At 47.9% G+C, this 24,239-nt stretch overlaps 2 protein-coding genes across 4 annotated transcripts in view; both read right to left on the reverse strand.

Annotated features, from left to right (window-relative positions):
- The window catches only part of LOC311111964 (uncharacterized protein), a 426,062-nt gene that overhangs the window by 81,431 nt on the left and 320,392 nt on the right, over positions 1–24,239 (reverse strand). The window lies entirely within an intron of this gene.
- Positions 5,314–24,239, reverse strand: part of LOC311111953 (parathyroid hormone 2 receptor-like) — a 58,328-nt gene continuing 39,402 nt past the window's right edge. For both annotated transcript variants that reach the window (XM_084154893.1, XM_084154892.1), the window contains exons 11-13: positions 14,392–14,530; positions 7,075–7,116; positions 5,314–6,310 (exon numbers count right to left, since the gene is read on the reverse strand). In XM_084154893.1, coding sequence (XP_084011019.1) covers positions 5,927–6,310; positions 7,075–7,116; positions 14,392–14,530 — 565 coding nt within the window. In that variant the 3' untranslated portion in view covers positions 5,314–5,926. The remainder of the gene's footprint in view (positions 6,311–7,074; positions 7,117–14,391; positions 14,531–24,239) is intronic.

The raw sequence follows: 24,239 nt of genomic DNA on the forward strand, positions 1-24,239 counted from the left end.
CACTGCCCTTACTTTCGTCTGCCTTCGAACTGCTGCAGGGAGCCACTGTATTCACAAAGCTGGACCTTCGCAATGCCTACCATCTGGTACGGATGAGGGAGGGAGACGAATGGAAGACAGCGTTCAACACACCAACCGGCCACTATGAATATCTCGTCATGCCCTTCGGCCTCACCAATGCCCCAGCAGTTTTTCAAGCCCTAGTGAATGATATCCTCAGGGACATGCTAAATACGTTCGTATTTGTGTACCTTGACGATATTTTAATATTCTCAAAGACTCTGTCAGAACACACGCACCACGTCCAGTTGGTCCTGCGCCGCCTGCTGGAGAACTCTCTTTTCGTGAAGGCAGAGAAGTGCGAGTTCCATGCCAAAACCGTTTCATTCCTGGGGTATGTGGTGACCGAGGGCAGCATTCAGATGGATCTCACGAAGGTGTCGGCTGTCACTTCCTGGCCAGTTCCTGAGTCTCGGAAAAAGTTGCAACAGTTCCTGGGCTTTGCCAACTTTTATAGGAGATTCATCAGAAACTATAGCACAGTGGCTGCACCCCTCACGGCGCTAACCAGCACTAAACAACCGTACCAATGGACATCAGCTGCTGATAAGGCCTTCAATATCCTCAAGACATGTTTCACTTCTGCTCCCATCCTCCAGATGCCAGATGCAGCTAGGCAGTTTGTGGTGGAGGTGGATGCTTCGGACGTGGGAGTGGGTGCAGTGCTTTCTCAAAGAGCAGCTGAGGATGGCAAGATGCACCCCTGTGCCTTCTACTCCCGTCGGCTAACCCCTGCCGAATGCAACTACGACATTGGGAACCGCGAGCTGTTGGCTGTCAAGCTCGCCCTTGAAGAATGGCGGCACTGGTTAGAGGGGTCAAAGGAACCATTCGTAGTGTGGACAGACCACAAGAACCTGGAGTATATCCAAACAGCCAGGAGGCTGAACTCCCGTCAACAGCGGTGGTCTCTGTTCTTTACGCGCTTCAATTTCACGCTCTCCTACCGCCCGGGATCTCGCAACATCAAACCTGATGCTCTTTCCCGGATGTTTCAGAAGGACGAGACCACCGCCATGACAGCCCCCATTCTTCCCAGCCACTTGGTCGTAGCGGCCCTCACCTGGGAGATCGAGAAGCAGGTCATGGAGGCTCTTCGGGACCAGCCAGGTCCAAGCACCAGCGCCCCCAACCGTCTGTTTGTTCCAGCAAATCTCAGGTCACCTGTGATTCAGTGGGGGCACGAATCCCGTCTGGCCTGTCATCCCGGCATCACTCGCACCCTTCATCTGGTCCGCCAGCGGTTCTGGTGGCGGCGGATGAGACGGGATGTCCGAGAATTCATCCGAGCTTGTCCCACTTGTAACCGAAACAAGACCCCCAACCAGCCTCCTGCTGGGTTGCTGCAACCCCTACTCATACCCAAGAGGCCCTGGTCCCACGTTTCACTGGACTTTGTTACGGGCCTTCCGCCCTCTGACGGACACACAGTCATCCTTACCATTGTTGACCGCTTTAGTAAGATGACCCACTTCGTGCCCCTTCCCAAACTACCCTCTGCTAAAGAGACCTCCCAGGTGGTCCTGGAACATGTGTTTCGTATCCATGGCCTACCCCAGGATATAGTGTCAGACCGGGGCCCGCAATTCTCAGCAACCTTTTGGAAGGAGTTCTGTCATCTCCTTGGGGCCACCGCCAGCCTATCGTCTGGATTCCACCCGCAGTCAAACGGCCAGACTGAACGCATGAACCAGGAGCTGGAGAAGGCACTGAGGTGTGTGGCTTCCCAAAATCCCCGGGCCTGGGCTCAACACCTGCTCTGGGTGGAATATGCCCATAATTCACTCACCAGTTCCTCCACCGGGCTCTCCCCCTTTCAGTGTGTCTACGGGTATCAACCTCCACTGTTTGCCAGCCAGGAGGCGGATGCCACCTGTCCGTCTGCTCTTGCGTATGCCCGCCGCTGCCGCCGCACTTGGGCCCAGGCTCGCACTGTGCTCCTGAAGTCTGGAACCAGCTACGCCGTCGGTGCCAACCGACGGAGGACCCCAGCACCTACTTACCGGGTTGGTCAGAAGGTCTGGCTGTCTGCCCGGGATCTGCCGCTGCGGGTTGAATCACGAAAGCTGGCCCCTCGCTTCATTGGTCCTTTTCCTGTGCAGAAAGTCATCAGTCCAACGGCGGTCCGACTTCAGTTGCCCGCTTCCATGCGGGTCCACCCCACCTTCCACGTCTCCAAGGTCAAGCCGGTCCATGAAAGTCCCCTGGTCCCTGCAGCTCCGGCGCCACCTCCTCCGCGCCTCGTAGATGGCGGTCCTGTCTTCACCGTCCGGCGGCTGCTCCGCTCTAGGCGAAGGGGTAGGGGTCTCCAGTACCTCGTTGACTGGGAGGGATATGGTCCAGAGGAGAGGACCTGGATCCCGGCCAGGAGGATAGTGGACCGGACCCTTATCACTGACTTCCACCGACTACATCCTGATCAGCCTGCAATCCGTAGGGGCCGTCCAAGAGGGGTTCCTAGCCGTCCTGCCCGCCCTGCTTCCTGTCCTGTGCCTGACCCTGCTCCTGTCTCAGTGCCTGTCCTGTCTCCCGACCGTGACCCTCCAGCTCCTTCTGAGGATGAGGAGATTCACTCGGACCGCTCGGAGGAGTTCTGACCCGCCGCCTGCTCCCCTCCACCCTCCCGGCATGATGTTGTTCTTGGGACTTCTGGGGCCGTCCCTTGGAGGGGGGGTCCTGTCATGAGCACTCTCTCTCCCTGGTAGCAACATTAATTGCATTCAATTCTCTGCCACTCTGCTCACTCTCTCCCTACTCTGCCTAACGAGCTCCACCTGGCTCCGCCCTGCTCTGCTCTTGTTACCTGGCCAGCTGCACTGCATTTCCCACTCACCATCCTCACCTTGCCTCACTCTGTTCTAATTACTCTGCCAGCTGAACTGCATTTCCCCCACTAACCTCTCCCAGTATATCAAGCCCTGTTTTTCAGCCAAGCCCTGTCAGATCGTCTTCAAACCCGGACCAGTAACCTGCCTGTCTGCGCTCTGACTCCTGTTTGTGATACCGATCCTTTCTTGACTGCCTCCTTGTTCTACTGCCCCGTCTATCCCGACCTGCCTTCTGGACCTCGACTACTCTCCGATCTTCAGCCCCTCCGGTAACTCGATTCTGCCTTCTGTCTCTCACCACGATATTTGCCCAGCCCTGATCTGTACTTCTGCCTGCCATTCATATTGCTGTTGTGTGTGTGTTCCCCCAGGTCTCCGACCACCAGATGAGCGTGCCCAGACGCTTCACCACCCTCAGCCCGATACGCCGCTCCATCACTGGGGAACACACACACTAAGCATTTGGACTGGACACCCCCGGACATTTGGTGACCCCCGGAGCACAGGTACCCACAGGACCCTGAAAAACCCCAGAGCCCCAAGCACCCCTGGAACCCCTGACACCCCTGGCACTCCTCTTCCCGCCTGAAACCTTTAATAAAGAACTCTGAATTTGAACTTGCGCTCTTGGGTCCTCTTCTGTCCGTGACAGCCATTTGGAGAATATATTTTTCTGTAGCTGAGTGGTAGAGGTCCGAGAGGTTAAAGTAAAATGCTAGACGTACTACCACTAGCTGTGCCGTGTGAAATTCCACATGCTCATTTGACGAGATTCCTTTGTGAAGCAACCAGGTATATACTGTATGTACTTTAATTGTCAGTTGTCACCCAGGTGTTCCATTTAAAACCAAATTGGTATTTGCAGGGATTGTGCCTTTTCTGTCTAATCTCACACTGCTTTGTTGAATCCACTCTGTATTCTGATTCATAGTCATTAACTATTACTCATACAGGATACCAAAGCGACCAGATTGTTATTGGCTGGAATTGGCTGAGCAGAAATGGATGCATTTTCTAGATCGCCATTAATTGGTCCATATAGTATGTGTCCAAAATGGCACCCTATTCCCAATATAGTGTACTACTTTTGACCAGAGCTCTATTGGGCCCTGGTCAAAGTAGTGCACTATAAAGGGAATAGGGTGCCATGTGGGACTCAGATGTAGTGTACTGAAGAAATGACATGGCAGGAGCACAACTAATGGGTGTTCTATTAATACATACAGACATAGAACATGGATATGGTCGGTACTACACACATATGGGTTTGAAGTAGGCTATTTAACCTGGTAAGGGGATAAAATCCCTAATGGCCTAGCTTACATCATAGCCTGATCTTACATGACTGTAAGTTGATCACATGTTATATTATCGTTGAATGTGATCGATTTGGTTAATGTGCATTATGCAATCAAGTGTTTTATTTATTATGTATAATTCATTTTTGGCTCTGCTATCCTGTAAACTGTAACTAGGCCACTCAGCAACATTCAATGTCATCTTGGTAATCAATTCCAGTGTATATTTGGCCATGCGTTTTATGGTCTCCCAGTGTCTGTTGGAAAGCAGACTAAACCAGGTTTTCCTCTAGGACTTTGCCTGTGCTTAGCTCTATTCCATTTATTTTTATCCAAGAAAACTCCCTAGTCCTTGCCAATGACAAGCATACCCATAACGTGATGCAGCCACCCCCATGCTTGAAAATATGAAGAGTGGTACTCAGTAATGTGTTATGTTGGATTTGGCCCAAACATAATGCTTTGTATTCAGGACAAAAAGTGTATTTATTTGCCAAGTTCTTTGCAGTATTACTTGCCTTATTGCAAATAGGATGCATGTTTTGGAATATTTTTATTCTGTACAGGCTTCCTTCTTTTAACTCTGTCATTTAGGTTACTATTGTGGAGTAACTACAATGTTGATGATCCATCCTCAGTTCTCTTATTACAGCCATTTAACTGTAACTGGTTTAAAATCACATTGGCCTCATTGTGACATTCCAGAGCTGTTTCATTCCTCTCTGTCAATTGAGTTAGGAAGGACACCTGTATATTTGTAGTGACTGGGTGTATTGATACACCATCCAAAGTATAATTAATAACATCACCATGCTCAAAGAGATATTCAGTGTCTGCTTTTTTTTCTTCTACCCATCTACTAATACGTGCCCTTCTTTGCGAGGCATTGGAAAATCTACCTGTTCTTTGTCGTTGAATCTGTGCTTGAAATTCACTGCTTGATGGAGGGACTGTACAGATAATTGTAAGTTGTGGTACAGAGATGGGGTAGTCATTCAAAAATCTTGTTAAACACCACTATTGCACACAGAGTTTGTCCATGCAACTTCTTATTTTACTCCTGAAGTTATTTAGGCTTGCCATAACAAAGGGGTTGAATACTTATTGACTCAAGACATTTCAGCTTTTCATTTTTTATTAATTTGTAAAAATGTCTAAAAACATACTGACATTATGGGGTATTGTGTGTAGATCAGTGACACAATCTAAATGTAATACATTTTTAATTCAGGTTGTAATACAACAAAATGTGGAAAAGGTCAAGGGGTGTGAATACTTTCTGAAGGCACTGTAATTGTCTTCAGCATTATGAATGACACAGACACCAACTAGTCTGTAGCTGCAGCCCTTCCAGTCCATATTTACCCACAGTCCTGTCTGATTGTCTAGCCACCACTCTAAGTGACAAATAAGTCCATGAAAATAATAACCAATGACAATATAGAAAAAAAACAGCAAATCTTAAGCGTTATCTGGCGTAAGACAAAGATATGGTGATATACAGTATCCACAAAACATCACAGATATCTGCCGGAGTCTGGTCTAGTGGTAAGGATGCCAACTCCGGACCACGTATTCGCCTGGCGATGTGGATTTGAGTCTTGAGTTCGGTCTCAGCCACTTTCTGTTTGTGGCCCTCATTCTTGTGTGGCCCTCATTCTTGTGTATCCCCCGCTCTACCTTCTCGCTGTCCTGTCATAAAAAATAGCTGTATTTTCCCACTTTCCCTCTACTCTCTCTCTAGAGTGTCTCCTCCAAGTCCTCTCCTATGCTGGTGTTATTCACCACAGGTAAGGACTCTTGGAGGGAGATGTCGTCCACCTGCTTGGCTCTCTCGTCTGGCTCCTCTGGGATGGATAGGGGCAGGCTATCCACCTCAGAGTTGCTGAACACGTAGCCGGGCAGGGTGGTGTGGGTGCTGACGCTGTGCCTGGCTTGGCTGCTGCGGTACACGTGGCTGGAGAAGAGGGCGGAGGTGCCCGAGATCACGGCCGGCGGCTGGGGCTGTGGCTGACTGGTATTGCTCTGGTTGAGGCCGTACCGGTAGTTGGTACATGCCGCCGGACCCTTCCCGTCGAACACCAGGTTCCAGCGGGTCCAGGTCTTCTTGATCTCTGCCTGGACCTGAAGAGAACAAGTGGATTGTGTGGGTCAGGTTATAGTATAGTATGGGTCGTGGTATTGTGTGGGTCATGGTATGGGTCAGGATTTTGTATGGTAGTCTATAGTCAGGGCAGAAACTTATTTGGAGAGTTCAGCCAACTTTTAGAATGGATGCAATGTTTATCCTGACATTTCATTTTCGCTTTCACTGGACTTTTTCAGAGGTTTTAAAAGCTATCAGAAATAAACAGCCCAACCCAGAAGAGTCAATTATCACTTAGCAACGAACATGGACGAGAGTAGGGGTGCTCTCGGAACATTAAGATCAAAAAGACCAAACTTGTTCACCAGTTTGGGGGACAAGTAGCACTTTATTTTACAGTAGCTACTGTTTTTACAGTGGTATTTACCTGGTATTGACCAGCAAGTTATGCAGTAGTAACAATGGGTATTTTCTGGTAGCCTACTCACTTACAGTACTTCAAACCCTGTTGGTGGGGATCACTGATGGGTACAATGCGTACGCACAGCATGAACTTGTGCACAGCATGAGTGTTCTATTGTTCTAACCAATGACATCACAAAGTTCCATTAGTTCTAATAACATCTCCCCTCCCCCCTCTCGCTCTCTCATCATGGTTAGTTCCTAGAAATTCCTACTAAACTTATACAAATGGGCAAGTGACTTCAATTAGAGAGTCCAGCATGATAGATTCTCGAACGCAGCAGCCCTAGAGTGGAGAAGACCTTAAACCTTCTGGCCGTGTCTGGTGAATAGTACTCACCTCTCCATTGCAGTAGCAGTAGATAATGGACACAAAGAAACCCTGTGAAGAGATGAAAGCGAGGAAGGTTAGAGGCATGTGTTGAAAGCTCCAATTCCGGCTGACAGTATAAATGATGTGACCTTCTCTACGAATGAGAGGTGTCCATGACCTTTGGAGAATAATATCGATATGATGTGCTCAGGATAGAGAGCTCTTAGAGAAAAACAAAGACATGATGGATTGGGTTTGTTTTGTTGTATCTACTTTCCTTCTTTTTTTTTTTACACAATTCCTTTAAAAAACATACCATGTTTCCCTGCATCTCTAAAAATCAGAACTCAAAAGTAGTGTAATGTTAAGATTGACCCACGTCCCACGACATCGGTTGTGTATATCCAGCTACAGTGGGGAGAACAAGTGTCACGCGTGCTGTAGGTGGGTGTAGTGGTGGAATCAAACGCAGGACACCGAAGTATAGTCCAACAGACTTTAGTAACTCTCCAACAAGGAAATTACGAGAACACTTGCCCGTAGGCGAAATAACGCACGAAGGCGAACAAAACAAATGCGCACTACACAGGTGCGTAAACACTCCACGCAGTGGAGGGAAGCTCAACCGAGCGAAATAGCGAACATCAGCCCTACACACGACAGACAAAAATCAATAACACACAACACCTGACAAACACAACGAGAACTAAATAGGACACTAATGACACTAAATGAAAACAGGTGTGACAACAATCAGACAAAAGCAAACGAACATGAAACATACAACGGTGGCAGCTAGTATTCCGGAGACAACGAACGCCGAAGCCTGCCCGAACAAGGGAGAGAGGCAGCCTCGGCCGAAACCGTGACAGTACCCCCCCCTTGACGCGCGGCTCCAGACGTGCGCCGACTCCGGCCTCGGGGACGACCCGGAGGACGCGGAGCAGGGTGCGTCGGGTGCCCACGATGGAATTCCGTCAGGAGAGACGGGTCCAAAATGTCTCTCCTCGGCACCCAGCACCGCTCCTCCGGACCGTACCCCTCCCACTCCACTAGATACTGGAGACCCCCCATCCGACGTCTCGAATCCAAGATGGACCTCACGGAGTACGCCGGTGCCCCCTCGATGTCCAATGGGGGCGGAGGAGTCTCCCTGATCTCACTTTCTTGGAGTGGGCCAGCTACCACCGGCCTGAAAAGGGACACATGGAACGAGGGGTTAATACTTTTATATTCAACAGGTAGCTGTAATTTATAACACACCTCGTTCAACCTTCCCAGGACTTTAAATGGCCCTACAAACCGCCGACCCAGTTTCCGACAGGGCAGGCGGAGGGGCAGGTTCCTGGTAGAGAGCCAGACTCGATCACCAGGTGCGTACACCGGTCCCTCACTGCGGTGGAGATCGGCGCTCGCCTTATGACGTCGGAGGGCCCGCTGCAGGTGGACGTGTGCAGCGTTCCATGTCTCCTCCGAGCGCCTCGCCCACTCATCCACCGCAGGAGCCTCGATCTGGCTCTGCTGCCAGGGTGCCAGAACCGGCTGGTAACCTAACACACATTGGAAAGGGGTTAGGTTAGTGGAGGAATGGCGTAGGGAATTCTGGGCCATTTCGGCCCAGGGAACGTACCTTGCCCACTCCTCCGGCCGGTCCTGGCAGTATGTTCTAAGAAACCTGCCCACATCCTGGTTTACACGTTCCACCTGCCCATTACTCTCCGGGTGGTAACCCGAGGTGAGGCTCACCGAGACCCCCAACCGCTCCATAAAGGCCCTCCAGACTCTGGAGGTAAATTGGGGACCTCGATCAGACACAATATCCTCGGGTACCCCGTAGTGCCGGAACACATGGGTGAATAGGGCTTCGGCAGTTTGCAGGGCGGTAGGAAGGCCCGGCATGGGGAGCAAACGACAGGCCTTAGAAAACCGGTCCACAACGACCAGTATAGCGGTATTCCCCTGTGAAGGAGGAAGGTCAGTAAGGAAATCCACCGAGAGGTGGGACCATGGTCGTTGTGGCACGGGCAGGGGTAGTAACTTACCCCTAGGCAGATGTCTAGGCGCCTTACACTGGGCGCACACCGAGCAGGAGGAAACATAAACCCTCACATCCCTTGCCAACGTGGGCCACCAGTACTTGGCACTAAGACAGTGCACTGTCCGGCCGATACCCGGATGTCCAGAGGAGGGTGACGTGTGAGCCCAATAGATCAATCGATCCCGAACCTCGAGCGGAACGTACTTCCGACCCTCCGGGCACTGTGGTGGACTAGGGTCGGTGCGTAACGCCCGCTCAAGCTCAGCATCGACCTCCCACACTACCGGTGCCACCAGACACGACTCCGGCAGTATGGGAGTGGGCTCCACGGACCTCTCCTCCGTGTCATACCGCCGAGACAGCGCATCTGCCTTACCGTTCTGGGACCCAGGGATGTACGTGATCTTAAACGTAAACCGGGTCAAAAACATATTCCATCTAGCCTGCCGAGGGTTTAGCCTCCTCGCTGCCCGGATGTACTCCAGGTTACGGTGGTCCGTCAAAATGAGGAAAGGGTGTTGAGCCCCCTCAAGCCAGTGCCTCCACACCTTTAGGGCCTGTACCACGGCTAACAGCTCCCTGTCCCCTACGTCATAGTTTCGCTCCGCCGGACTGAGCTTCTTGGAATAAAAAGCACAGGGGCGGAGTTTAGGTGGCGCGCCTGATCTTTGTGAAAGCACGGCTCCTATACCGGCCTCAGACGCGTCCACCTCTACCTGAAATAGTAAAGAGGGATCCGGATGCGCCAGCACTGGAGCCGAGGTAAACAGGTCCTTCAGCCTCCCAAATGCCCTGTCCGCCTCGGCAGACCACTGCAGACGCACCGGGCTCCCCTTCAAGAGAGACGTGATGGGAGCTGCCACCTGTCCAAAACCCCGGATAAACCTCCGGTAGTAATTCGCAAACCCCAAAAACTGCTGCACCTCCTTCACAGTGGTTGGTGTTTGCCAATTACGCACGGCTGACACCCGGTCTACCTCCATCTTCACCCCTGACGCAGACAACTGATACCCCAAAAAGGAGACCGACTCCTGGAAAAACAGACACTTCTCTGCCTTAACATACAGGTCGTGCTCCACCAGCCTCCGCAACACTCTGCGCACCAGGGCCACATGCTCGACACGGGTAGGCGAGTACACGAGAATGTCATCTATGTACACCACGACCCCCTGCCCCTGCATGTCCCTGAAGATCTCATCCACGAATGATTGGAAAACTGACGGAGCGTTCATCAACCCGTATGGCATGACAAGATACTCGTAATGGCCCGAGGTGGTACTAAAGGCTGTCTTCCATTCATCGCCCTCCCTGATGCGCACCAAGTTGTACGCGCTCCTGAGATCTAATTTAGTGAAGAAACGCGCCCCATGCAAGGACTCAGTCATGGTCGCAATCAGCGGGAGTGGATAACTGTACTTCACCGTGATCTGATTGAGACCACGGTAATCGATGCATGGGCGCAAACCACCATCCTTCTTCTTCACAAAAAAGAAACTCGAGGATGCAGGGGAAGTGGAAGGCCGTATGTATCCTTGTCTCAGAGATTCGTGTATGTAAGTCTCCATAGCTTTCTTCTCCTCCTGAGACAGAGGATACACATGGCTCCGTGGGAGCGCAGCTCCTGCCTGGAGGTCTATCGCACAATCTCCCTGCCTATGGGGCGGCAACTGCGTTGCCCTCGACTTACTAAACGCAATAGCCAAATCCCCATACTCAGGGGGAACGTGCAATGCGGGCACCTGGTTTGGACTCTCCACCGAGGTAGCCCCTACGGAAACGCCTAAACATCTACCCACACACTGGGCAGACCACTCCATCAGAGCCCTCTCCTGCCACGAAATAGATGGGTTATGGGTACTCAACCAGGGCATGCCCAGCACCACCGGATACGCAGGAGAGTCAATCAGAAATAGCTGAATCATCTCCTGATGACCCCCCTGCGCACACATCCTAAGTGGCGCAGTGACCTCCCTGATCAAGCCCGCACCCAACGGACGGCTATCTAGGGCATGAACGGGGAAAGGGACATCAACAGGAAGAAGGGGAATCCCTAAAGCTAAACAAAATTTCTTATCAATAAAATTCCCAGCCGCGCCTGAATCTACCAGCGCCTTATGCTGGGAATGAGGTGCTACCTGTGGAAAACTCACAGGCAAACAGAAATGTGCAATAGAGAGCTCTGGGTGAGTGGGGCGCCTACTCACCTGGAAGGAATCCCCAGTGCGGGACCTGTCGTCCTCTCCCCTAGGAGGCCATCTTAAGGTGTGTTATTCTGTCACGCGTGCTGTAGGTGGGTGTAGTGGTGGAATCAAACGCAGGACACCGAAGTATAGTCCAACAGACTTTAGTAACTCTCCAACAAGGAAATTACGAGAACACTTGCCCGTAGGCGAAATAACGCACGAAGGCGAACAAAACAAATGCGCACTACACAGGTGCGTAAACACTCCACGCAGTGGAGGGAAGCTCAACCGAGCGAAATAGCGAACATCAGCCCTACACACGACAGACAAAAATCAATAACACACAACACCTGACAAACACAACGAGAACTAAATAGGACACTAATGACACTAAATGAAAACAGGTGTGACAACAATCAGACAAAAGCAAACGAACATGAAACATACAACGGTGGCAGCTAGTATTCCGGAGACAACGAACGCCGAAGCCTGCCCGAACAAGGGAGAGAGGCAGCCTCGGCCGAAACCGTGACAACAAGTATTTGATACACTGCCGATTTTGCAGGTTTTCCTACTTACAAAGCATGTAGAGGTCTGTAATCTTTATCATAGGTACACTTCAACTGTGAGAGACGGAATCTAAAAATCTAAAAGAATTCCGGCTCTCACAGACCTGTTAGTTTTTCTTTAAGAAGCCCTCCTGTTCTCCACTCATTACCTGTATTAACTGCACCTGTTTGAACTCGTTACCTGTATAAAAGACACCTGTCCACACACTCAATCAAACAGACTCCAACCTCTCCACAATGGCCAAGACCAGAGAGCTGTGTAAGGACATCAGGGATAAAATTGTAGACCTGCACAAGGCTGAGATGGGCTACAGGACAATAGGCAAGCAGCTTGGTGAGAAGGCAACAACTGTTGGCGCAATTATTAGAAAATGGAAGAAGTTCAAGATGACGGTCAATCATCCTCGGTCTGGGGCTCCATGCAAGATCTCACCTCGTGGGGCATCAATGATCATGAGGAAGGTGAGGGATCAACCCAGAACTACACGGCAGGACCTGGTCAATGACCTGAAGAGAGCTGGGACCACAGTCTCAAAGAAAACCATTAGTAACACACTACGCTGTCATGGATTAAAATCCTGCAGCGCACACAAGGTCCCCCTGCTCAAGCCAGCGCATGTCCAGGCCCGTCTGAAGTTTGCCAATGACCATCTGGATGATCCAGAGGAGGAATGGGAGAAGGTCATGTGGTCTGATGAGACAAAAATAGAGCTTTTTGGTCTAAACTCCACTCGCCGTGTTTGGAGGAAGAAGGATGAGTACAACCCCAAGAACACCATCCCAACCGTGAAGCATGGAGGTGGAAACATCATTCTTTGGGGATGCTTTTCTGCAAAGGGGACAGGACGACTGCACCGTATGGAGGGGAGGATGGATGGGGCCATGTATCGCAAGATCTTGGCCAACAACCTCCTTCCCTCAGTAAGAGCATTGAAGATGGGTCGTGGCTGGGTCTTCCAGTATGACAACGACCTGAAACACACAGCCAGGGCAACTAAGGAGTGGCTCCGTAAGAAGCATCTCAAGGTCCTGGAGTGGCCTAGACAGTCTCCAGACCTGAACCCAATAGAAAAAATCTTTGGAGGGAGCTGAAAGTCCGTATTGCCCAGCAACAGCCCCGAAACCTGAAGGATCTGGAGAAGGTCTGTATGGAGGAGTGGGCCAAAATCCCTGCTACAGTGTGTGCAAACCTGGTCAAGACCTACAGGAAACGTATGATCTCTGTAATTGCAAACAAAGGTTTCTGTACCAAATATTAAGTTCTGCTTTTCTGATGTATCAAATACTTATGTCATGCAATAAAATGCAAATTAATTACTTAAAAATCATACAATGTGATTTTCTGGATTTTTGTTTTAGATTCCGTCTCTCACAGTTGAAGTGTACCTATGATAAAAATTACAGACCTCTACATGCTTTGTAAGTAGGAAAACCTGCAAAATCGGCAGTGTATCAAATACTTGTTCTCCCCACTGTATACACTTCAATCCCAAATGAATAGAAAAGATAAGCACCATCTACTTTCCTGGTTTTATTCTGCACTTTATCTTTTCATTCATTTATTCATAGCTGGATTTGCACGTCATGAAATGTGGTTTCATCTCTTGACATAAGACTACGTTAGAGGTCTAAAAACATCTGATAGAATTGAAAGTGTAATGTCCCTTTAAGCTATGAGCTATAAATTCTCACATTTAAAATCATATCAATATTGCTTTCTAGTGCTGAGCGATTAACCAACATTTCTGTTATTTTTCATTTTTTACACAACTAATTGACCGACGTTAGTTAAATTATTTGAATTCTATTTCGTTCTCACGATAGTTTCTCGAATAGAGATAAATCATATCAAGCCCGAACTGTGCAATGTAGTAGGGAGTTGTATTTTACAACAGGCCAATATTCTACATAGTTTAGCGCAGAAACGTGCTAATTAACTACAATTACCATAATCCAATGCACGGCTACTTGTCCGGAGACAAGAGAGAAGAACGCACGATCAAGAGGGATGGAGCAGTTGCTTCGCAAGGTATCACTACCTGTAAATACAATATCTAAGTGATTGATAGTTGGTATTCAGCATTCATAAAAGTATGCCTTATTTACTTTGAAGAACTACTAAAATAGTGATTTTGTCAGACAGCATAGGCAGCAGCTCTATAGAGATGAGAATAAAGTAATCAAATAAAACAAATGTAATATACACAACAAATATTTTATAAAAGTAATGTGAATAAATTATGGTTAATAAGTGATAAGCAGTAATGGGCAGTCACTACCATTATGGGGCTTTTATTAATATTCTGTGTTGTTACAGCATACAACCCACATTATGAATAGTGCATTTAATGTAAAAATGCAATGTAAAAAAAGACATAGAAAAAACGTGATTCTTTTTTTATAATTGAACCGAAAATGAGCCGACCTCAAAAAGCACTAATCGCTCAGCACTATTGCTTTCTACAGTTCAAAAGCTATTAGCAATGGGCAATATATGACAGATCAGTTACATGCAATCCAAAACAGGATCCCCAATTGGGGTGAAAGCGAGCACCTGGAAAGAGTTGAAAAAGAGCTCACAGTACATTCGGACCTCCCATCCGACCCCTTTGAACGAGTGTGGCATGCCCACAAACACTATGTAGTGGACCCCGAACACCAGCACCAGCACTAGAGTGGACTTAGCCAGTTTCCTGTGGAAGGGACAGTAGAAAACTGTATAATCCTGTATTGATGGAATCATTTGTGCAGCATCAGACAACAATCAATGTACATATAACAAAGCAACAATGAAACATATCTTAAAAACTGACCTGCAACATGGTTCGAGATTATTGTAATACAAACAAATGGTATTTTGGTATTTTATTAGGCCTGGGGTGGCTAAATCAATCTCTGGAGGGCAGAGTGTCTGCTGATTTTTGTTATTTCCTTTTGATTTGTGTCCAATTAAGACCTATACAACTGGCTGAGGGGAGTTCCTACCTAATCACTGACCTTAATTTATCAATCACTGTAGTTGAAGTACCAGTGACTCGCTCAATACGGAAGTGGTCAGATGACGCAGATGCTACGCTACAGGACTGTTTTGCTAGCACAGACTGGAATATGTTCTGGGATTCATCCAATACCACCTCAGTCACCGGCTTCATCAATAAGTGCATGGACGATGTCGTCCCCACAGTGACCGTACGTACAGTGGGGAAAAAAAGTATTTAGTCAGCCACCAATTGTGCAAGTTCTCCCACTTAAAAAGATGAGAGAGGCCTGTAATTTTCATCATAGGTACACGTCAACTATGACCGACAAAATGAGAAAAACAAATCCTGAAAATCACATTGTAGGATTTTTAATGAATTTATTTGCAAATTATGGTGGAAAATAAGTATTTGGTCAATAACAAAAGTTTCTCAATACAATAAAGGGTTATATACCCTTTGTTGGCAATGACACAGGTCAAACGTTTTCTGTAAGTCTTCACAAGGTTTTCACACACTGTTGCTGGTATTTTGGCCCATTCCTCCATGCAGATCTCCTCTAGAGCAGTGATGTTTTGGGGCTGTCGCTGGGCAACACGGACTTTCAACTCCCTCCAAAGATTTTCTATGGGGTTGAGATCTGGAGACTGGCTAGGCCACTCCAGGACCTTGAAATGCTTCTTACGAAGCCACTCCTTCGTTGCCCGGGCGGTGTGTTTGGGATCATTGTCATGCTGAAAGACCCAGCCACGTTTCATCTTCAATGCCCTTGCTGATGGAAGGAGGTTTTCACTCAATCTCACGATACATGGCCCCATTCATTCTTTCCTTTACACGGATCAGTCGTCCTGGTCCCTTTGCAGAAAAACAGCCCCAAAGCATGATGTTTCCACCCCCATGCTTCACAGTAGGTATGGTGTTCTTTGGATGCAACTCAGCATTCTTTGTCCTCCAAACACGACGAGTTGAGTTTTTACCAAAACGTTCTATTTTGGTTTCATCTGACCATATGACATTCTCCCAATCCTCTTCTGGATCATCCAAATGCACTCTAGCAAACTTCAGACGGGCCTGGACATGTACTGGCTTAAGCAGGGGGACATGTCTGGCACTGCAGGATTTGAGTCCCTGGCGGCGTAGTGTGTTACTGATGGTAGGCTTTGTTACTTTGGTCCCAGCTCTCTGCAGGTCATTCACTAGGTCCCCCCGTGTGGTTCTGGGATTTTTGCTCACCGTTCTTGTGATCATTTTGACCCCACGGGGTGAGATCTTGCGTGGAGCCCCAGATCGAGGGAGATTATCAGTGGTCTTGTATGTAATCCATTTCCTAATAATTGCTCCCACAGTTGATTTCTTCAAACCAAGCTGCTTACCTATTGCAGATTCAGTCTTCCCAGCCTGGTGCAGGTCTACAATTTTGTTTCTGGTGTCCTTTGACAGCTCTTTGGTCTTGGCCATAGTGGAGTTTGGAGTGTGACTGTTTGAGGTTGTGGACAGGTGTCTTTTATACTGATAACAAGTTCAAACAGGTGCCATTAATACAGGTAACGAGTGGAGGACAGAGGAGCCTCTTAAAGAAGAAGTTAAAGGTCTGTGAGAGCCAGAAATCTTGCTTGTTTGTAGGTGACCAAATACTTATTTTCCACCATAATTTGCAAATAAATTCATTACAAATCCTATAATGTGATTTTCTGGATTTTTTTTTTTCTCAATTTGTCTGTCATAGTTGACGTGTACCTATGATGAAAATTACAGGCCTCTCTCATCTTTTTAAGTGGGAGAACTTGCGCAATTGGTGGCTGACTAAATACGTTTTTTCCCCACTGTACATATCCCAACCAGACAGTGGTGGAATAAGTACTCAATTTTCATACTTGAGTAAAAGTAAAGATACCTTAATAGAAAATGACTCAAGTAAAAGTGAAAGTCACCCAGTAAAATACTACTTGAGTTAAAATCTAAAAGTATTTGGTTTTAAATATACTTAAGTATCAAAAGTAAATGGAATTGACAAAATGTACTTAAGTATCAAAAGTAAAAGTAAAAGTATAAATCATTTCAAATTCCTTATATTAAGCAACCAGATGGCACAGTTTTCGTATAAAAAAAAAAATGTATGGATAGCCAGGGGCACACTCCAACCCTCAGACATAATTGACAAACGAAGCATTTGCGTTTAGTGAGTCCACCAGATCAGAGGCAGTAGGGATGACCAGGGATGTTCTCTTGATAAGTGTGTGAATTGGACCATTTTCCTGTCAAAATGGATCTATGGAGTAAAAAGTACATTATTTTCTTTAGGAATGTTGTGAAGTAAAAGTTGCCAAAAATATAAATAGTAAAGTAAAGTACAGATACCCCAAAAAACTACTTAAGTAGTACTTTAAATAATTTTTACTTAAGTACTTTACACCACTGCAACCAGAAGCCATGGATTACAGGCAACATCCGCACCGAGCTAAAGGCTAGAGCTGCCGCTTTCAAGGAGCGGAACACTAATCCGAACGCTTATAAGAAATCCCGCTATCCCCTCAGACGAACCATCAAACAGGCAAAGTGTCAATACAGGACTAAGATTTAATCCTACTACACCGGCTTAGATGCTCGTCAGATGTGGCAGGGCTTGCATACTATTACGGACCATAAAGGGAAAGCCAGCCACGAGCTGCCCAGTGACGCGAGCCTACCAGACGAGCTAAATGCCTTTTATGCTTGCTTCGAGGCAAGCAACACTGAAGCATGCATGAGAGCACCAGCTATTCCGGACGACACGCTCTCGGTAGCCGATGTGAGCAAGACCTTTTTTTAAATTTTATTTAGGTACTTTTTACCCCTTTTTTGTGATATCCAATTGGTAGTTACAGTTATGTCCCATCGCTGTACGGACTCGGGAGAGGCGAAGGTCGAGAGCCATGCGTCCTCCGAAACACGACCCCGCCAAGCCGCACTGCTTCTTGACACACTGCTCGCTTAACCCGGAAACCAGCCACACCAATGTGTCGGAGGAAACACCGTACAGCTGGCAACTGAAGGCAGCGTGCATGCACCCGGCCGCCACAAAGAGTCGCTAGAGCACGATGGGACAAGGATATCCCAGCCGGCCGGGTGCATGCACCCTCCCCTAACCTGGACGACGCTGGGACAATTGTGTGCTGCCTCATGGGTCTCCCTGTCGCGGCCGGCTGCGACACAGCCTGGGATCGAACCCAGATCTGTAGTGACGCCTCTAGCACTGCGATGCAGTGCCTTAGACCGCTGCGAAAATTGGGAGGCCTGTGAGCATGACCTTTAAACAGGTCAACATTCACAAGGCCGCGGGGCCAGACGGATTACCAGGACGTGTCTCAGAGCATGCGTGGACCAACTGGCAAGTGTCTTCACTGTCATTTTCAACCTCTCCCTGACCGAGTCTGTAATACCTACATGTTTCAAGCAGACCACCGTAGTCCCTGTGCCCAAGAAAGCGAAGGTAACCTGCCTAAATGACTACCGCCCGTAGCACTCACGTCGGTAGCCATGAAGTGCTTTGAAAGGCTGGTCATGGCTCACATCAACACCATCATCCCGGAAACCCTAGACCCACTCCAATTCGCATACCGCCCCAACAGATCCACAGATGACGCAATCTCAATCGCACTCCACATGGCCCTTTCCCATCTGGACAAAAGAACCACCTATGTGAGAATGCTGTTCATTGACTACAGCTCAGTGTTCAACAGCATAGTTCCCACAAAGCTCATCACTAAGCTAAGGACCCTGGGACTAAACACCTCCCTCTGCAACTGGATCCTGGACTTCCTGACAGGCCGCCCCCAGGTGGTAAGGGTAGGCAACAACACATCTGCCACGCTGAACCTCAACACTGGGGCCCCTCAGGGGTGCGTGCTTAGTCCCCTCCTGTACTCCCTGTTCACCCACGACTGCGTGGCCAAGCACGACTCCAACACCATCATTACGTTTGCTGACGACACAACAGTGGTAGGCCTGATCACCGACAACGATGAGACAGCCTATAGGGAGGAGGTCAGAGATCTGGCAGTGTGGTGCCAGGACAACAACCTCTCCCTCAATGTGAGCAAGAAAAAGGAGCTGATCGTGGACTACAGGAAAAGGAGGGCCAAACAGGCCCCCCATTAACATCGACGGGGCTGCAGTGGAGCGGGTCAAGAGTTTCAAGTTCCTTGGTGTCCACATCACCAACAAACTATCATGGTCCAAACACCCCAAGACAGTCGTGAAGAGGGCACGACAACACCTTTTCCCCCTCAGGAGACTGAAAAGATTTGGCATGGGTCCCTAGATCCTCAAAAAGTTCTACAGCTGCACCATCGAGCGCATCCTGACCAGTTGCATCACCGCCTGGTATGGCAACTGCTCGGCATCTGACTGTAAGGCGCTACAGAGGGTAGTGCGTACGGCCCAGTACATCAGTGGGGCCAAGCTTCCTGCCATCCAGGACCTATATACTAGGCGGATGCCCAAAAAATTGTCAAAGACTCCAGTCACCCAAGTCATAGAATGTTCTCTCTGCTACCGCATGACAAGCGGTACCGGAGCGCCAAGTCTAGGTGCAAAAGGCTCCTTAACAGCTTCTACCCCCAAGCCAAAAGACTAGTGAATAATTCATCAAATTGCCACCCGGACTATTTACATTGACCCCCCACCCCCTTTGTTTTTACACTGCTGCTACTCGCTGTTTATTATCTATACATAGTCACTTTACCCCTACCTACATGTACAAATTATCTCGACTAACCTGTACTCCCGCATATTGACTTTGTACCGGTACCCCCTGTATATAGCCTCGTTATTGTTATTTTATTGTGTTACTTTTTATTTTATTTTTTACTTTAGTTTATTTAGTAAATATTTTCTTAACTCTATTTATTGAACTGCATTGTTGGTTAAGGGCTTGTAAGTAAGCATTTCACGGTAAGGTCTACACCTGTTGTATTCGACGCATGTGACAAATACACTTGTATTAGATTTTTTTTGATCAAGTACAAGGGAGGAGAGAGAACCCACAGACACTCTGCCCTCCAGGAATTGAGTTTGACACCCCTGCATTAGGCTATATGAGAAAGCACTCTGTCCATGATATGTGTCTGGTAAAGTGCATGTGATATGTGTCTGGAAAAGTGCATGTGGTGGTGATGGGGTTTGAGAGGGACAGGATGGAAAATACATGGGTCAAGCTAAACCACATGCAGCTGGCATCGAGCTAAAATAATTGAATTTATTGGCAGCCATCTTTATCTGACAGTCCTTTGCAGTGCTTGACTTGGACTGAAATACACTGCTCAAAAAAATAAAGGGAACATTTAAACAACACAATGTAACTCCAAGTCAATCACACTTCTGTGAAATCAAACTGTCCACTTAGGAAGCAACACTGATTGACAATACATTTCACATGCTGTTGTGCAAATGGAATAGACAACAGGTGGAAATTATAGGCAATTAGCAAGACACCCCCAATAAAATACTGGTTTTGCAGTTGGTGACCACAGACCACTTCTCAGTTCCTATGCTTCCTGGCTGATGTTTTGGTCACTTTTGAATGCTGGCGGTGCTTTCACTCTAGTGGTAGCATGAGACGGAGTCTACAACCCACACAAGTGGCTCAGGTAGTGCAGCTCATCCAGGATGGCACATCAATGCGAGCTGTGGCAAGAAGGTTTGCTGTGTCTGTCAGCGTAGTGTCCAGAGCATGGAGGCGCTACCAGGAGACAGGCCAGTACATCAGGAGACGTGGAGGAGGCCGTAGGAGGGTAACAACCCAGCAGCAGGACTGCTACCTCCGCCTTTGTGCAAGGAGGAGCAGGAGGAGCACTGCCAGAGCCCTGCAAAATGACCTCCAGAAGGCCACAAATGTGCATGTGTCTGCTCAAACGGTCAGAAACAGACTCCATGAGGGTGGTATGAGGGCCCGACGTCCACAGGTGGGGGTTGTGCTTAAAGCCCAACACCGTGCAGGACGTTTGGCATTTGCCAGAGAACACCAAGATTAGCAAATTTGCCACTGGCGCCCTGTGCTCTTCACAGATGAAAGCAGGTTCACACTGAGCACGTGACAGACGTGACAGAGTCTGGAGACACCGTGGAGAACGTTCTGCTGCCTGCAACATCCTCCAGCATGACCGGTTTGGCGGTGGGTCAGTCATGGTGTGGGGTGGCATTTCTTTGGGGGGCCGCACAGCCCTCCATGTGCTCGCCAGAGGTAGCCTGACTGCCATTAGGTACCGAGATGAGATCCTCAGACCCCTTGTGAGACCATATGCTGGTGCGGTTGGCCCTGGGTTCCTCCTAATGCAAGACAATGCTAGACCTCATGTGGCTGGTGTGTGTCAGCAGTTCCTGCAAGAGGAAGGCATCGATGCTATGGACTGGCCTGCCCGTTCCCCAGACCTGAATCCAATTGAGCACATCTGGGACATCATGTCTCGCTCCATCCACCAACGCCACGTTGCACCACAGACTGTCCAGGAGTTGGCGGATGCTTTAGTCCAGGTCTGGGAGGAGATCCCTTTTGAGGTGCCGGTACTCCGCTCCGGTGAGCTCCAGCCCAAGTCACACTTTCCAAAAACAATCCCCTCAACAGATTTGTGATAAAAATGTAAATAGCCAACGATGATTACACATTGCAATCTGAACGTTAACATCAATATCGAGCCAACGTTTGCATCTAAATTGTTCAAAGACGCTCAGCAGTTTTTTAAAATGGAATAAATCACAGCTAGAGAAAGAGAGTTAGATGAAGTTGAAGTAGAGAGAGGGAGAGAGCAAGAGGAAAACAAAGCCTGCATCCCAAATGGCAGCCTATTCCCTATACAGTGGGGGAAAAAAGTATTTAGTCAGCCACCAATTGTGCAAGTTCTCCCACTTAAAAAGATGAGAGAGGCCTGTAATTTTCATCATAGGTACACATCAACTATGACAGACAAATTGAGGAAAAAAAATCCAGAAAATCACATTGTAGGATTTTTAATGAATTTATTTGCAAATTATGGTGGAAAATAAGTATTTGGTCACCAACAAACAAGCAAGATTTCTGGCTCTCGCAGACCTGTAACTTCTTCTTTAAGAGGCTCCTCTGTCCTCCACTCGTTTCCTGTATTAATGGCACCTGTTTGAACTTGTTATCAGTATAAAAGACACCTGTCCACAACCTCAAACAGTCACACTCCAAACTCCACTATGGCCAAGACCAAAGAGCTGTCAAAGGACACCAGAAACAAAATTGTAGACCTGCACCAGGCTGGGAAGACTGAATCTGCAATAGGTAAGCAGCTTGGTTTGAAGAAATCAACTGTGGGAGCAATTATTAGGAAATGGAAGACATACAAGACCACTGATAATCTCCCTCGATCTGGGGCTCCACGCAAGATCTCACCCCGTGGGGTCAAAATGATCACAAGAACGGTGAGCAAAAATCACAGAACCACACGGGGGGACCTAGTGAATGACCTGCAGAGAGCTGGGACCAAAGTAACAAAGCCTACCATCAGTAACACACTACGCCGCCAGGGACACAAATCCTGCAGTGCCAGACGTGTCCCCCTGCTTAAGCCAGTACATGTCCAGGCCCGTCTGAAGTTTGCTAGAGTGCATTTGGATGATCCAGAAGAGGATTGGGAGAATGTCATATGGTCAGATGAAACCAAAATAGAACTTTTTGGTAAAAACTCAACTCGTCGTGTTTGGAGGACAAAGAATGCTGAGTTGCATCCAAAGAACACCATACCTACTGTGAAGCATGGGGGTGGAAACATCATGCTTTGGGGCTGTTTTTCTGCAAAGGGACCAGGACGACTGATTCGTGTAAAGGAAAGAATGAATGGGGCCATGTATCGTGAGATTTTGAGTGAAAACCTCCTTCCATCAGCAAGGGCATTGCAGATGAAACGTGGCTGGGTCTTTCAGCATGACAATGATCACAAACACACCGCCTGGGCAACGAAGGAGTGGCTTCATAAGAAGCATTTCAAGGTCCTGGAGTGGCCTAGCCAGTCTCCAGATCTCAACCCCATAGAAAATCTTTGGAGGGAGTTGAAAGTCCGTGTTGCCCAGCGACAGCCCCAAAACATCACTGCTCTAGAGGAGATCTGCATGGAGGAATGGGCCAAAATACCAGCAACAGTGTGTGAAAACCTTGTGAAGACTTACAGAAAACGTTTGACCTGTGTCATTGCCAACAAAGGGTATATAACAAAGTATTGAGAAACTTTTGTTATTGACCAAATACTTATTTTCCACCATAATTTGCAAATAAATTCATTACAAATCCTACAATGTGATTTTCTGGAGAAAAAAAATCTCATTTTGTCTGTCATAGTTGACGTGTACCTATGATGAAAATTACAGGCCTCTCTCATCTTTTTAAGTGGGAGAACTTGCACAATTGGTGGCTGACTAAATACTTTTTTTCCCCACTGTATTGTGCACTACTTTTGACTAGAGCCTTATCTGTGATAATCCCATCCACACCTGTGGGAATGGAGTGGCTCAAGAGGCGACCTGGATCTGAAGTATTGTCTGTTGTTGTGTCTGTTTACTAATGACTGACAGGAGTTTTACCCCCTCAGCCTTCAGCCTTGGCACAGAACTGCCAACCAACACATCACCCCAGACAGGAGTGGGAATTAAACAAAGACTCAGGCAGCCCTATAGGGACGGCTTCACAGCTTGTCAAAATATGTCTTGCACTTAGATATGAGAAGAGCATGTACAAACACATTTTCTGGGACACTGAGCTGTCAACCTCTGCAGTGAACACAGTAGTCAGGAAGTCCAGCAGCATCATCAAGGACCCCACTCACCCCAGCCACGGACTGTTCACTACCGAAACGGTTCCTGGCCCAACGCTGTTAACCGCTAGGCTACCTGCCGACCACAACTGGGTTTAATATGCTAAAGATTAGTTCAGACCAGTGGAGGCTGCTGAGGGGAGGACGGCTCATAATAATGGCTGGAATGGCGTCAATGGAATGGTATCAAACACATCAAACACCTGGTTTCCATGTGGTTGATACCATTCCATTGACTCCATTCCAGCCATTACTGTGAGCTGTCCTCCCCTCAGCAGCCTCCACTGGTTCAGATTGGGTGTTGGCGTAAAAATAAGCTTTTTGCCCGACCGCAATGCATTATGGGAGTCATGTTCAATTAATATTTTCCAATACACATATTACAAAATAAAAGATGCATTCTCTGATGGCTCCGATGCAATACATTTAATAAATAGCAACATTTTGACAGCTACGCTGCCTTCATCAGGGTTTCATACACTCTAAATTCATAACAAAGCCTGTATCCTCAGCCTCAGTAAATTACATGAAAGGTTTGCAAACACATGGATCATGAATATAAAAGAAAATGATTAAATTAATCAAAGGCACATTTAGAATAAGCTATTTTTCTATAA

The sequence above is a fragment of the Coregonus lavaretus genome, assembly GCF_964263955.1.
Source record: "Coregonus lavaretus genome assembly, chromosome: 38".
Lineage (NCBI taxonomy): Eukaryota > Metazoa > Chordata > Actinopteri > Salmoniformes > Salmonidae > Coregonus > Coregonus lavaretus.